General features: G+C 32.3%; 1 protein-coding gene across 1 annotated transcript in view; it reads left to right on the forward strand.

The window, feature by feature from the left end:
* LOC117182725 (protein Skeletor, isoforms B/C) overlaps nt 1–17,389 on the forward strand; it is a 116,297-nt gene that overhangs the window by 26,920 nt on the left and 71,988 nt on the right. The window contains exon 2 of the mRNA XM_033375830.1: nt 15,804–16,023. Within this exon, the coding sequence (XP_033231721.1) occupies nt 15,804–16,023 (220 nt within the window). The remainder of the gene's footprint in view (nt 1–15,803; nt 16,024–17,389) is intronic.

Below are 17,389 nucleotides of genomic sequence, written 5' to 3' on the forward strand. Positions count from 1 at the left end.
TAAGCTTTTTCTGGTATGAAATTGCCCTTGTTTTTTAAATTATCTGTGAACAGTTTAAAGTATAATAATTTCATCTGTTTTGGTGCGCTAAATACGAATGTGACATTACGCTACCCTTATCACGTCAGGGTTTTACACTAGATGCGAAAAATTCCTTGGAAAATCAGCTTTGTCGAGTATTGATATTCAACGCACCGAAATACATAAAGATGTCATGTCCGATTTGTTTCCAAACGATTTCAAAATCAAAGTTAATCTCATAACAAAAAAATCTGATTTTCTAGAGAATTATCTGCATCTAGGGAAAAACCCTGATGTTCTTGACGAAAAATAGTAGGCAAAGATGAATTTCTAGTGAATTTCCCGCTTCTAGGGGGAAACCCTGAGGTACTAGGGGAAAACTAATGTCAGGTTCATATTCAACGCACCAAAATATATATATAGATATCATGCCTGACCTGTTTTGGGATGATTTCCATACTAAGGGTAATGTCATACCGGTAAATGCTAATTTTCTAGGAAATTTGCCTTGTCTAAGGGGAAACCCAGACGTGATGGGAGGAAACCATTGTTAGATTCATACTCAGCGCACCAAAATATATCTCATACATCTCATCTGTTTACAGAAGATTTCAATACGAAAGGGTAATTTCATATCAGAGAAATGTGATTTTCTAGGGAAATATCTGCATCTAGGGGAAAAATTTGATGAGCTGGGCGAAAACTAATGCCAAATTTGTATTCAAAACCCAAAAATATAAATATATCATACTCTGATCTGTTTTCAGACGATTTCAATAACATGGGTTATTTCATACCCGACAAAGCTGATTTTCTAGGGAATTCCCCTCGTCTAGAGGAAAACCCTGATATTTTGGTGGAAATTAGCCTCGTATTGGTATTCTGCTCACAAAAATAAATAAAAATATCATGACTGACTCTTTTCCAGATGATTTTACTACTAAGGATAATTTATTCTTTTTATTAAATAATTCACATATTTTTTTGAGCTATTTTCAATAAAAAAAAAGTGAGGTCCCACAATATTTGGCCCCGACATTTTTTGGGTCCCTGGAAAATGGGTTTCGCGTGAGTGGGCGGAAGGGAAGGGACTACATTCCTCACGCGCTTCAGTATATGTCAACTGATTTCTCCTCTCTTTTCAAGGTCAACCTTTTAAAATTAATTAATATTTTATCAAATTTAATACATTTTTTAAAGAAAAATCTGAAAATTCAATGTTGTCAAAAATTGTCGAAAAATATTAATTTGAGGATAATAGTGTAAATACAAGAAAATATGTGGATAAGATCTACAACTTTAATGTACAACACTTTCATCTCAAATAAATATTTTTCGAGATTTAAGGAAAAACGAAATAGTGAAAAATTGTTGATAGCTTCATTTATAATAATCCCTGTCAGAAATCCTTTTCGGCGCCTAGGCCAAGTATCGAGACAATATTCTTTAATTAAGTTATAATTATTATTTTCTTTTTAATATTCAAAAAGCAGTTGAAATTAGTATATTTCTGAAATCTGGACATTTTTAGTTCCAGAATTTAATTTTAAAATTGTAGTGAAAATATTGAAGAACGGTAGAATAATTATTTAATTTTACATGCACATATGGTAAATAAATCAATTTTACTCTAATTTATTATCGAAAACCTTATCTTTTATTCTTTATAACTACAAAGTAGTTGCGTGAACTAATGTTTTGCTTTTAAAGTTTCACACTTGCTGTCGCAGGTTCCATTTCTCTACATGTTATACCCACTTTTACTTGATTCACTTGTGAACGTTTATTATTTACGGTCAATGTAAATATTCTAAAATTTCACAAATTTCATTGCTAATAAATATAAGCAAATTTGTTAAAATGTCGTAAAATATTGCTGCACTGTTGCAGTACGTATTCACACTCAATCATTAAAGCAAAGTATTTAAAAAGGCTTCAATTTCCATAATTTTATATCAGAAGGAATCGAGAGTATTTAGGTTGGATACATTACACTGGATATTTTTGAAATATTCTTGAGAAATTTATTTCGAGTTTTTCTTGAATATTTTTTTTACACTTCGTGGATTTTCATAGAGTTTTATGCACAGACATATGCAATGAAATGAGTTCCAAATTTTATTTACTCATAAAAGTTTATTTTAAATGAAATCTGCTTTCACAAAAAGTTGGACTAATTTCATTTAAATTATTGCATTTTGTATATAATAGTCAATTAAGTTAGAAGGTATTGAATATCTTCTCGTCCAGTATTTTCCTCGATAAATGACTGGTAATATACCATCCTCTAAGAGTCTATAATACAGATCCATTATTCTTGAGTTGCTGGCATGGATTTAAAATAATTGACATTGCAATTAGAAAGGATTATTTTTTGCTTATTATTATTAAGTTTTCATTTCAAGAGATTTACGGCTCAAGTCTGGATGTATTTATTCCAATTAATAATTGTTTCATTATTTAAAATGAAACAGAACAAATGTTATTAACTATTTATTAAGAATTGAAACTTTCCTTGCTCCATTGACTCAGTCTATTATTGTAAAAAATTTTAATTTTTCGAAATCCATTCCTATTTTTGTTAAATTTGCAAATTTGTTATTAAATATAATTTCTAAAACTTTATCGTAATTCATCAAAAATAAATTATAATTAAACAAGTTTATTAAACTGTCGTTGTTGCTACTTTTCGAATGACAGTTGGTCACCTTAGGACTTTGGCCTTGCCTTGGAATCAGGAGTTCGAGTCTTTGTATACTTTTTTCAGTTTTCATAATATTTTCAACAAATTGATATTTAAAAATTTCCTTATTAAACATTTCTTATATCATCGAAATTGTCGAGCATTTTTAATGAGAACCCATTATTATTTAATTAAACTTTTTCTCGCGTTTTTATCGCTGTTTTTTCGTCAACAGTCATGATAAAAATATAAAAAATGAGGGAGCTCAGTTTTCTCTCAGGGGCTGTCTCGGTATATATCATCAGTCAGGGAGGCAATTTTGTAAGGCAATCTAGTGATATGATAAAAACAGTATGCCATATTTCATATATTGGGCAAAGCCTGGTTTTTTCCCCACAATCCACGGACTCCGTTACAGCCAAGTGCTGGATGGGGGACCTACAGCTTAAGGTGCGATCCGAACCACCAGAACCTCAGTAAAAGTGTATAGTATAATTCACAGAGGCGCTGGCTTAGGGATCGATCCCCGGTCCTCTAACATGAAGTCGGGCGCCTAACCACCTGAGCTACCGTGCTCCAGGAGCATTGTTATTATCATTATTATTGTTTTTATCATTGAATTTCTGGGACCGTATAAAATTCCTAGGTGCTGTCTGTCGATTAAAACCTTCTATTATTTTATATTTTGAAGATTTTCCATCTAACTTTGAATCTATAAAATCCTTGTAAAAATCGCTGATTCGTATAAACTTAACTTGGTAATAAAATGTACAACTTCTGAGATAAATTTTACGCTGAAGAATGTTTTTGAAAATTGAAGAGTCTAAGTGATCGTGAACGTAAAAAAAGTAAATCAGAATATTTCATATATATATTATGATTAATATAACAACGACTACCTCAATCAGTAAAAACTCACAGGGAATCACTGATTATTCAATTCAGCTTTGGTCATATTTCACATTTTTTACAGTAGAAGAAGTTACTAATTCCAGCAACCAATTGTTGTAACTATTTAGTTATTAATATTAAAATTTAATTAACCGCTACATAAACTAACAGAATGGTTAGAAAAAATAATTTAGCAGTACCATATTTCACTAACAAAATACGTTGGCCTAGACAAATATTTCCTTTGGTGCTAAATAGGAGCGTGATAGAGAATTTTATAGAAATAATTGTGAGATCATTATTACTAAAAAAATCATTAATTCGCAGATATCGTTGACAAAGCAATTTTTTGTAGATCATCCCCAATCCCTATTGTTTTTGCAAGAAAAGAAATGGATGGGGCGGTTTGCATGGTACCGTATAGACATTAACGAGACTAACCGGATTCATCTCGAGAAGGTTGGGGTGGTATAGGGAAAGCTGGGTATGGTGAAGGGTAGAGGAAAGAGCGAGACAGAGGGAAGGAAAAGAGATAAGAGATGGCATTGGCACTGATTTTAATCAAGATATGGCCTGGCAGCAGCCAACGCCGGATCAAGTGAGCCAAGCTATTGATTTTCTAAGTGCTCGTGACCAAGTAGCCTCCCGAAGCGCGATTTTCAAACTGACGTAGCACTGGGATTCTTGAGTCTTGTCTTTTTCCTTGACGTATTGAAAGTTTAAAGCCAATTTCTTCTTCAAAAGAAAGAATATTGTCAGTCCATGCTTTTCTATTCAAGGTATATTTCATCCGTGATTATGGCAATTGTCAAAGTCATAATTTTAACGTCTATCGCTGTAATGATTGTTTCTAATGTTCTTTCAAAATAGAAAAGTTTCAAATCGTTTGAGGTTTTTGCGAACTTTTAATTTCATCGAATAAAGAAGTTTAAAAAATTTGGACCCACGAATAGAAGCATCGTGGAAAAATTATTTATCGTGGCTACGTGTACCGAAATTCTGGTACGAATAGCCGTATTTTTTGGTACGTGTAGGCACTTCCAAACCCATTATTCAATACCATTTGATTCTTTTTACTCCATCTATCACTATGAAAGAAATGTTTTAAATTGAACAATATTCACCAAATTTTTTTCAACTCTGCTATGAAATCTGCTTAGATACATGCAATTATTTAAGGCTTTCTATTAAATCACCGAACTTCATGTTTATCTTAGGAATTTTGTTATAAAAATATTACGTAGTCGGGTGGACCAAATAACCTCCGCCTGTCACACAGATCATATTCCAACCCCCTAAATGTTCTATTCCAGTATATTTTGCCGGAGATGAATCTCGAAACATATTAGAATTGCCCTGAATTATTGGGAAGTCATTGTAGATGGAAGAGAACATTAAACCCGGAATATTTTGGCGGAAGGCAATACTCACATCTTAAAATTTATATTTAACATCTTGAATACTAATTCACATTGTTCGAACTCCCTTGAACATCCAATAAATTCTTAAAGAATTCAAAATTTGGGTTACATAGAATGTCGTTTCGAAAGACATCATATACAATTTTGGGAAAAATTATTCTCGATCCTCCGTAGCTTAGTGGTAAGAGCACCTGACCTGCGATCAGTTTACGTGGGTTCAATTCCTACCGGGGCAGATAAAAAAGAGGATCTGGGGTTGGATCTATGTGCCGGTACCAATTGAAATGTTTCTATGTACTTCTACCAGTGCTTTAATGGTACGGAACCCACCTTAAATAGTAGATTGACTTTGAGAAGACTGGGAAAAGAGTTATCGATCTCCTTGCGAAGAGGCTCTAGGTCAAAAGGTCTATCACTCGGAGTTTGCTGATCGATTTTTAATAATGAAAACACACATACACTTGAATAAGACACCAAGCAAGTGTGCTTCATTTTTGCATGTAACTGATGACCTCAGAAAGACCGCTTCATCCAATCTAGCCTGGCCGTCCTTTTCCACGGCCTGTGTAGTACACCAATATCTAGTTCCATGAAGGTGTCCAAATTCTGGATACTGCATTGAAAATAAATACTGATTTAGCGCAATGGACTTTATAGCTTAAGCCCCAGGAAGGGCCACCCCGTTCACATTACCACCAACCCTAACCAACTAACTAACTGAAACTCAATTCCAATAGAAGGGAAATTAAAGAACCTATAAGACATGATCATTCAGAAATAAATTTAACGTCTGCAAATGTTTTATAATTATGAATTTAGACATGAAAACAACTTTGAAAATTGCTTTTAGATCAAATGGACTGTAGAGGCAGTGTAGTAGAAAATGATACAGAAGCATAGAATTCTGGGTAAGATGAGAGGTTTTCTGAAAAGCAGGATATGATCGTCGAGTGGCAGAGGGAGATTGGTCAACATTTGATCAGGGCAAACAGCCCTTCGGCCTGCGCATAGGCCTTTTGGGAATTTCCCTTGATGCTCTAGATCTTATAGTCGTGAAACCATGATGCCCTGTGGCATAAAACATATTGTACGTGCCTCGAGCTTGAAAGAAACATGTTATAAATCGGGGACACATTGAGACTTGATTGACACCCAACTGAGGAGGGTGACTTGGTTCTCTGTATAATATAAATTCATCTTACAGTAAAACAAAAAACAAAAAAAATATATCAAAAGCCAGGTGTAAAACAATATTTGCGGAATTTTTAACCCTGCAAGGTAGTAGGTGTTAATTTAACGCAAATTAAATAGAATTTTCAATTGAAGGATAGCCCTGCATACGAGTATAAACGCCTTTTTGAAGTTTTTTCATAAAAGTCGAAAACTTTTCTCAAAATTTGTATCTTTAATGTAGAGAAAAAATTAGAATTAGAATTAGAATTAGATTCAAAATATTCATTTAGTTCAGAAGAAAAGGAGAATTTATTTTTTTATCAAAGTCAATTATCACAAAAAGTATCGTCATTGTTGGGGGTAATTTATTTGGAGATAATAGATCAAGAGTTTCCAACTAAATGTATGCTAGATTTGTTCTTCTCTTTGCCAGGTTCAGTCTTCAGTTATTTTATTACTGGGAAGGCAATAAAAATGAGGGATACATAATATCGATTTTTTATGCATTTTTGACATTCAAAACAGCAATAAATTATCACTTAATGATACGTCAACGATTCTTAGTTAAATGCTACTGACTAAAACTAATTGGAGATGATTACAAGAATTGCAGGTGAATGTAAACAGTTTTTGAATGGTGGAATTGCTAATCGCGAATAATGCAGTCAATTCTTTAATATGAAAGCATTTAAATCTGCACCTCCTTAAACGAAGCATGAACCGTCATGTAACCTTTACGATCATTTGATATTATAGCATTATGCAAGCATGTAGCATCATTAAAGCATGTAGGACTTTGCATGCATATAGCATCGTGCAAGCATGTAGCATCATGGAATTCTTGTAATCATCTCCAATTAGTTTCAGTTAGTGAAATTTGACTGGAAATCTGTGACGTATTAGTAATTGACCAAGCTATTTTGACTTTTTACAATGCATTGAAATTCGAAGTTGTACACCCCTTATTTTTCATGCTTGATTTTATTATTATTGATTGTATCATAACATTTCATGATTTACATCATACAATGTTTTGATATAAATTTGTTTAAAATAAAATAATTTTTCATATAAATCCTGGAACATTTTATGATACAAAATTAAAGCATTTGAAATTCACACTTGTAGATTTTAGTCTCATATTCTGATAACTTTAGAATAAATATACATTTAACGCGAGCGTCTTATATCTTTGGATTAGCGATCCTCAAGGGAGAGTTGAGACACTGGGTACTCCAATTCTGATATATAGGATTAAAAGTGAAGATTCTCTTATCTTGAAAGCTATTTAAATTAATAGCTAAGATTAAAATGCATTTATGGAATAAGCACAAAGCTTCTGTAACATTAAATCCTATATTTTCTTAACTCACTAATAAGTTTCCAGAAAAGTTTAAAAAAATTTATGGGATTAAAAGTGAAGATTAAAGGAAGTAAATTCGTTAATTCGTGCTGGTGATTATGGATCCATTAGCGTAGCAGCCAACAAATAGCACGGTACAATCCAATAACCGTTCAGAGCCATAATAAAAGGGGCGACGGTTTAGGCACCAGTCAGGGGTAGTTTAGCGCACTGCCTCGTACAGGGGCGTCCACCCTCCAGCGGATAGTGATCATTGCATTCATTGTCACATCACTATAATACCTCGCAACCGGTGAGGGTGGAAGTGCCTACGGTGTCGACTGCGGGACACGCACATACCGAAGCAAGGACAGACCGTCAGGAAACTAAAACGCGAGACTGAAGCTTTCTGAACGGGTAAAATGGGTATCAAAGAGGGCGGGCTAAAAGCTTCTTAGATTCACGCTTTAGATAAAGATCTGTCTCCTGTCTGGTATATTAATTACAGTCGCCATTTATAGCCTCGGCGTTACGTGAATTTTGAGATAATTAGAAAATGTTCTAAAGTTTTCTTAATTATGTAAAAAAACCTTATTTTACATTGAAGGAAAGACTTGAGTTGATTTTAATTGGTAAAATAGTTGAAAGGATTTTGTTGAGATTTTAATAATCAGATTAGCCACTAAAAGTTATTAAAAAATTGCTGACTATGCCCTGATTTTCACAAACAGTTTCCAGTTATTTATATTTTGAAATTCAAACCTTTGAAGCTAAGTAATTTATAATTTGAAGTAACTAAAAAAGATTTTAAAAATTAACGAATCTAATGTGGAACAATTCTAAATATGAAGTGTTTAAAATTGAATATTAAATATCAAATTTGAACGATTTTAAACTTAAACGTTTAATATTGTACGCATTTAATACTTTTCAAATTAGACAATCCCCAAAAGAAAAACAATAAAGATTCTATAATTCCATAAGACTTCTACGTCCTATAACTTCCGTTAACATTTTTCAAAATCTACAGAAATTATTACAAGACCCTATAAAAGTGATTTTCACATTCTCGTAAGAGAAGGTATTAGATTTGTGTAAAATGTGACCCCCCCCCCTTTTTTGGTCAAATGTCTACATTTCGAGATCTTCTGAACCCGAAAAACAGGTTTTTGCAAATGTGGATGCCTGTATGTTCGCTCGCGTGTCTGTAGAGTGTACATTTTTAGACTGTCAGCACGATAACTTTTGAAAGAATCGACAGATTATATTGACCTTTGATATACTCTTTTAGTGTTAGAGCATTTCAAACACTTTTGAGGGCCGTTTTTATGACGATTTCAAAATTCTAGGTACGGGTATTTTTAGTACTCTAATTATTATAGCATTTACAAAATTCCATAAAACAAATGAACATTTCAAGCCAAACTGCGTACGATAAAAAAAGCAGGAGGAAGAAAAACGTTTCATTATGAACACCCTACAGACGAAAGAAAATGAACAGGCAAAAGTTGTGTTACCAAAAAAGATCCGCATCAATAAACTTTGTTATAAGAATACATCAGAAAGAAAAAATTGTCTTATTGGAAGGACGACGCAAGTTACAATAAATTTTTGTTTGACATAACTCTTAACCTCAATAGTATCTACATCTTTTGTTAGAACAATTTATGCTAGGATGCGTATTTTTGGTTCAAATCTTAAAAATAGCATTGAAAATGAACGAAATAAGTTTATGGAAACACGGCACCAGTTTCAAGAAAATGTTTAGTACAATTTTTGTATTGAAGGTTCAATTTTTTTAAATTATAAAAACGAGACAATGAAAAAATGTATGTTTTAATACCAATGTATATGATGAATTGTAATAATATACATTTAGGGAAATTATATACATTTTCCGAAACAAAATTGGGTGCAAAGCACGAGATACGTGATAAGAATGTGTTCGTTAAAGCAGAATGAGCTTTAACAAAAGAGAATTCACAACCACAAAATTACTGTTGTCGATGCTTTGACCTTTAGTTTTAAATTAAGAGTCTGTGCACAAATGTAGGGAACAAAAGCGGAAAATTGTCAAACGCAGATTTTTTTCATGTATTTTAGTGCCTGGAGGCACCTGTTAAATTTAACATTTCGGAAAAATAATAACAGTCTACTAAAACTACTTGAAATTAATACAATAAGCAATGAATGAATAAAAAACAGAACAAAAAAAAACACAAAAGAAACACATACAAAAAACATCAAAACACATTTAAACCAGATGAATATAACAGATTCATTTTAATTAATTACTTGTACCTCGAACAACTTAATGGAAAAGCACCTGACGGGAAATCAGGATAGTGACGGATAGAACAACAAAAGGTAGGAAAAATAGGGTTTCGAGCTTTGAATTTATTTTTTCCAATTTGGCATTTATGCCGCATATAATTTACTCATGTTTTGAGAAATTTCGAAAAGATGGATTAATAATAAAAATACGGTTACTATTACTTCAGATTTAAGATTTATTAAATGAAAATTTTAGTCTATTTTTTAATTAAAATTGTAAAAAAAATTTATTTAACAAAATGCTAACCTTTTGGTCTCAATTTTACAGTGAACGAAAATTGCATCTCCTTAAGATTTAAACAATGTATACCTCGTAATATGTTTTCTCTTGTTTTCTGACACTTTTATCAGAAGTAAATGATTGATTAAAATCGATATTATGCTTTAGAGATTTTCAGAGATAGGCCCGGAAACGATCTCTCCTGGACAGTAACTTCTAATCTTTATTGACTATTTGCTCTTTTTCTCGTACTCTCGTTTCGCTCTCGGCTTTTATAGCTCTGTCAAGCAAATGAAATGAAATTCATGCAAATCAACGAACATCGCAGTATTCCGATTCTCCTGCCTGTTACCAACATCCTCGATCCAAGGTACATACATATCGCGATGCATTACTTTTGTATCGAGGCAGTGATGCGTCTATCCCATCTATCTACATATGCAGACTCCTCCTATTGTATAAAATAAGCTATACAGACGTATTCGTTTCTCCTTGTCCACTTAGCCATCCAAATATAAAACCCGTCACTCACTTAAATTGACGTTATACCAGCAAGTATATACGTATGTTATACATTTTTTATTAATAATCGGGATTTGGCATTTATTCGTGTCGAGTGGACATTTCAAATTCATCACAATAAATGCCAGTTGATCAACTTGATTCTGAAATTGGATTACACTGATATGCAACGCTTTCATGCAGATAATCAATTTTTAATTTCAAAAAATCCAAATACCCCGTTTTTTCGAAAACTAAGCGAGGCGCAAAAGAAGTTAAGCTAGCCAAACTATTCCTTGGAAAAATGTCTACAATAAAACCCCCTTAATATTTTTTATCTCAGTTTATTTTCTTGAAACACTTGATTTTCGATTTCATTATATGTAAATGTATTTTTCATCCCAGATGAAAAATTGACAGAAACATTCTTGGTGTTTACATCTTTGGCATAAAGTCATTTCAACGGAACCACGAGTAATAATTGTCTACATGCAAATTGCAATTGTAAAACTGAACTTCAAAAGGAATTATCTAGATTGTTTTTTAACAAAAAATTATTAAGTTTTGACGAATACGTGAACTACGTGAATATAGAAAAACACTGTTTAGAAGTAAAAAAATCATTTCCAGAGCCATAGAGATATATAGACCAATATAAACAAATTTTATTTTTAGCCCACCTGTTGTTGGTCCTAGAAAGTTGGGATTATTTTTCGTCGAATATTTTTCATACTCAACACGAATCTGGGTTTAACAACTTCCCATCACATCACGTTTTTCAGAAAACAGGGTTTGCAACCCCTAAAAACGGCGTTTTTCGCCATTTTTGAACATTTATAGAGCTGAACCATCACAGTAAACCCCCGATATATTATTTATCTGAAGTTGGATAAAAATGCTACAAACAATTGAAAATAAAATTGTCCGGAGTCAGATAATTTTTATCACGAGGCAGATAAAAACTATCCATCGGCGGATAATTTTAGTTGTCAATTGTTTGCAACTTTTTTTTATCCAACTTCAGATAAATAATATATCTGGGATTTAATGTGATGACGTACTACAGACTTCGCTAATATTATAAATTAAAGGTTGATACAAGCCCTTTCAAATTATCTGTATGTCAAATTAATCGCATGCGCCCTTAAAGCGCGGGGGGGGGGTATGTTTTTGCCTAGGAGTGGAGGAAGAAAATGAAAACAGAAAGGATTTTAACATTTCAAAAAATGGTCTGCGTTATTGGACCCGCCATTTTGAATTTTTCAAACCAAACTGCATATTCGTAATCAGCGGCCCTTAAAAACTTTGAAAGCACAGCTCATTTTATTATGCTTGTTTCAGCCTTTAATTTTTAAAATTATCGAAGCTTGTAGCACGTCATGGTTCAGCTCTACAATTCGTCAGAAATAGATTTAAAAAATCCGTTTTAGGGGTGTCAACGCCTATTTTCTCAAAAACGTGACGTGTTGGGAAGTTTTTGAACCCAGATTTGTGTTCAGCACTGCAAAATCTTTCTGAGTAGAAATTTCAAATCACTTTGTTAAAAATTCGCCTTTATGGTTACATTGTTGAAATTTTTGGTTAAAAGTTAATTATTTTTAGTTGAAAATTCTACTAAATAATTTTTTGTTATCAAAAGTGTTTGGCCTTAAATCAAAAATACTTTAGTTCAGAAGTTGACTTTTGTTTTATCTGTAAATGTTCTTTTTTCATTTTACAGAATGGCTGAGAATTTAGCTATTTAAAAAAATTTAATTAAAAATTAAATTTTAACTGAAAATCTAGCTATTCCATTGTGGGTAGAAAAATGAACTTTCTAGTAGAAAATTAATTTTTTGTTCAAAGTTAGCTTGAAAATTTAGTTGTTTTAGTTCAAAAGTTTAATTATTTGGTTAAAAGTTCATGTATTTTGTTAAAAATGCAAGGACTTGGTTAAAAGTGAACTCTTTTACTGAAAATTCAGTTTTTTGTTGTTAAAGAATCATAATTTTATTCGAAAATCCATCTCCTTTGGTAAAAATTTCGTTTCTTACGTTCAAAAGCCAACTATTTTTGATTGAAAGTTCAATTCTTTTTGGGTGAAATGTCTATTACAGTAAACCCTTGTTAACACGAACTCGAAGGAACCGGGAATTCGGTACATCGTGGTAGAATAATTCGTATTATCGGGGTGCTAATTTAAATAGCCAAAGATACTTATTAACATATAGTTTAATAACGTTTCTGTCTCTAGTATTAGATAGCTACATGTAATTCGTCAAGGGTTGAGCAAGTGTTCTGGGAGAGAAAGTAAAGAGTTACAGATTGAAGGAAATCGTAAAAACTCAAAAAAAGTTTGAAGAGATCTTATTTAATACTGTACATATTTAAGGGCAGGGTGTCCAGTGACCTTGAAACTCCGGAATTCTCCTTGCAATTTTTTAACCTTAAAAACCTCCTTGAAATTTTTACAAGAAACATGAATTAATTTTTTTCTTCTTTCAAATTAGTTATTTTATCAAAATGCCAACGGTAATTCAAATCCTTTTAGTCTAGTATGAAAGAAACATCTGGTTTAGAAGAAGTCTTGTTACTGAAAACTTGTTTATTTGTCAAAATATAATTTACCTTCCACTCATTACATAATAGGTTTTTCAACTCGGTTTTTGAGTGTACACCATATTACAAAACATTATTTGAGAATTTTAAAAAGAGTATAAATCAGATTTTTGAAATTTCAAAAGATTTTACATAGATTACAAATATCTTAATGACTTCGAATGAATACAAAAGATTTTAACAAGATTCTAAAAACATTTCAAAGGTTTTGTAAAAATTTCATAAAGATTTCAGAGAAATACAAGAATTCCAAAGATTTAGAAAAAAATACAGTACGCGAGATGTCAAAGATTTAAAAATATTTCAAAGTTTTTAAACGATTTCAAATATTGCAATGATTTTGAACGAATGTGAAAGACTTTACAAGTATTTCAAAAATGTTAAACTTTTTTTCAACAGTTAAATGTTTATAGTCGCATCAACTGCTAGGGTCATTAGTAGCTGTACTGTAGGGTTAATTATAAACTGTATGGTACTTGTGGGGTAGTTTACCAAGGGACAGAAGCGAAGCTTTCAGAAAGCACGTCCAGCCTCGTTTCCTGCCTTGGGAAACGAACCCGCGTCAGCGTGGCTACCAAGACTGCTGCGTTGGAACATAGGACAATCACTATACCATCTAAGCCACGCTGACTTCCTAAAAAATGTTAAAAACTGTTTCAGAAGATTCCAATGATTTTAAACAAACACAAAATATTTCACGAAGAAGGATTTTTAAAAACTTTCACAAAGATTTCATAACATTTTTAAAAGATTTTAAGAATTTTCACAAATATTTTAGTTTTCAAAGGGTTTATACATTTTAAATATTTCACAATAATTTAAAGAGATTCCAAAAGATTGCACAGAAACTTCAAGATTTTACAAGGATTTAAAAGATTTCAAGGATTTCAAAGAAGACTTATGTTTGCAAAAAAGTAAGAATTTATTTATGGTTCTGCATTCATTAAAAATTTTTGGCCAATGAAAAATGAAATAGCTCATTTTTTTCATTTATAGAAAATGGTTATGTAGTTCATTATTTGACGTTAAAAAAGGACACCTGGAAAAGCTTGACTTCTTGACCTCGAAATCCTAAAAGGGGCCTTGAATTTTGTTCCTGAAAATCGCTGGACACCCTAAAGGGGCATTATCCCAATTTTTAACCTGACAGTTTTTAAAGATGAACCCCCAAACTTTGATTCACGGCGAATCATTGGTATGTACCCGACCTGTCTTACTGCGTGCAAGTGACGTTAACGACTCATTACTCTTAGAGATTGTCGCTAAACAGATAGTGATACACCTGTACAAAATTTTCCAAAAATATGCGTGCGGGGATATTGAAATTATTGGTTTTCGGGCAAAGATTACAAAACTCTGATTTGCCATTCTACAGAAATTATATTCAACATACATGCGTAACAGTTTCCAGATGTTGCATAGAGTCACAGGCATAGACTATAGGCTCCTGCGACGTTCATTATAAAGTGACTCACCAAGGAGCATACACACATGTTCCTGTTATGTGGAAAAAAAGAACCGATGGGACCTCGGAAGTTGTTCGAAGTTCGTACTAACCGAAATTCGTGTTAAACGTTTGAACTCCATAAGGCCTTATATAATTTTACCGGAATTGCAATTTCTGTACGTGTTAATCGAGTGTTCGCCTTAACCGAGTTCGTGTAAACGAGGGTTTACTGCATTATATTTTTGGTTGAGAATTATTTCTTTTTGGGTAAATAATAAAGATTTTATTGCAGTGAAATCCTTTAATAGCCCTCCCTTGTATAACCCTTCATAGAATTGAAGCCGCGCCGCAGGTAGGTCTAACACGAGCGGCGCGGGGTTCGCGGTTGTCAGTGAAGCGAGCATTCAAGCGTGAGCAAACAAAAGTGCAGCGTGCTATAATGAGTTAGTTCCCACCCACCGCCAGCCCTAAAGTCGGCGTTATAGAAGAGTTTGACTGTATCGATGGGTTCTACGAAGAATAGGCTATCTTTTCGTTACCGTTAAGAATTAGGCTAACTTCATTTTGTATGAAATTTATTAAATACGAAGAAGTTTTAAAATCAATAAAAATCATTAAAAATTTCTTTTTTTTTTAAGTTATAGGAGCCTAAATTACATTATCAACTACAATACAAAATTCTGGATCTTTTAATTCGTCAGAAATGTTTCTAAAAATAATATGTTATTTATTCCTCCTGAAAACTTAGCAAAATGAAGTTAGCCCAATTCTTAACGGGGACGAAAAGATAACCTATTTTTCGTAGAACCCATCGGTATTTAGTTGATGATTTAATTATTTTGTTGATAATTCATCTCTTTTGTTAAAAATTTAATATTTTTTGGTTCAAAATTCAACTGCTAAGTTGATTATTAATGTGTTTTGGTTGAACATTGAACCTACCAAATCAAAAATTTTGACATCCGTGGGATGTCCATAGGATATCGTAAAATGTTTGTGAGATATTCAAGCGTTCATTGCGTGAAAAATATCTATGCAAAAGTTTAAAGATAATGAATATATTTCATTCTCATAACATAGTTTTTAAAATAGCCCTTATTGGTGGTTTTGGTTTGTTTCCATACTAAATAATATTTTATACAAAATAAATATTTTGATTGGACTGGTTCCAGGACATGCCAAAATTCAGAACTACGGCAGAAGCATTGGAACCTTGAAGGAATATGCTCATGGCATCAAAGGAGATGTTTATGCAGTTGATGACACGACGATATTCATCAAAGGTTTCACATACGATGGAACCGGTCCTGACGCATTTTTTTGGGTTGGGAACGGTACCAGACCCTCGCCTGATGGATTTCTAGTCCCTTATCCAGAAGACTATGCTGGAAGGTTTGTATAGTTTTAATTATAAAAGTTATTGTTTTTTCTACATCTGAACAGTGAAATCGTATGCAAATCCACAAATATAGAATCGACTCTAGTTTGAATCAGTTTCTGCATTTCAATTAACAGAATATTTTACCAATAAAATATTTTTAGAGCAAATTTAGCGGCACGTACCTTTTCCCAATTCAAGAAAAAAAATTATCCACAAAGTTGCAAATATCTGAATTTTGATATATGTCTTTAAAATTCTGTAGTTTTTTACCTGATTCAGATGTTCCAATTTTCTTTTCGGATTCTGGCTACTTTCATCATCTTCCTTTGAAATCTATTGAAAAATTACAAAAATATTAAAATCAACAATGTGGCGACGATTTGTTGATTCTAAAATTGAGCGTACGGATGGCAGAGAGGGGACGCGTTGCTACGGTCTAAGTTGAAGGGCCAAGACATCACTTTAAAAATTATTTGTTAAACTTATTCGGCCCGTAGCCACTCGTTATCCCTCCTCTTGCCTACTAGGCTGGCTAAATCCACACGCCCTGGTCGTTGTGCAATCCGGACGCTCAATTAAATTAAGCCATGAAATTCGGTACAGAACTTCCTTATTCCATTTCTTATACTAACTGCTACACAATTTTGATTTCAAAAGTCAAGGCGTTTTCTAGGGTAATGGGGGAATTTAAGCAAAACCTAGAGCTCAGTCCGAAAAAATTGGAGACTTATAGGAAGACAAGAGTATGATTAAAGAATATTCTATAACCAAAAATGAAACTGATTAAACTCTAATTTTTGAGGATTTAAAAAAATAAAAAGACCTTTTCTAAAAACTCTACGACTTTCACATTAGAGTTTATTTCCAATTTTTAAATCCAATTTAAATTTCAATTAACAACAAATCACTAATGATTAGTGCTTGAAATTTTATTCCAATTCAAGGATAAGAATTAAAATTGCTTTATAGTAAGAAATTAATCAAATTAATCAATTTTCTCCAAACAAGATTTAATTCTGAAGTATCTTTAATTTCCAGATACATTAAATTATGTGATAATAAAGTGGATTTTCCATTCAAAGTTTACATCCTAATTATCTTAAAACTGAAAATTGAAGAATTCCATCTTTTTAAAATATTTATTTCTAAAATTGGAAATTTTTTAACTTGCATTAATTTTAAATGAGGCAAATATATAGTTGCTTTTTATTTTATACGCGGTTCATTAAAAATTTTTGGAAGCTGGGCTACTTTTAAACTTTCTCATTTGCTGTAAATTAAATTTGAATTTTTGTGTGATACAAGCTTCTTAAGTGCTAAATGCTTTTATTTAGAATTACTTATTCTGGAAGGTGTTTACATTCAATTATTGTTCAT

The sequence above is a fragment of the Belonocnema kinseyi genome, chromosome 2 (assembly GCF_010883055.1).
Source record: "Belonocnema kinseyi isolate 2016_QV_RU_SX_M_011 chromosome 2, B_treatae_v1, whole genome shotgun sequence".
Taxonomy (NCBI): domain Eukaryota; kingdom Metazoa; phylum Arthropoda; class Insecta; order Hymenoptera; family Cynipidae; genus Belonocnema; species Belonocnema kinseyi.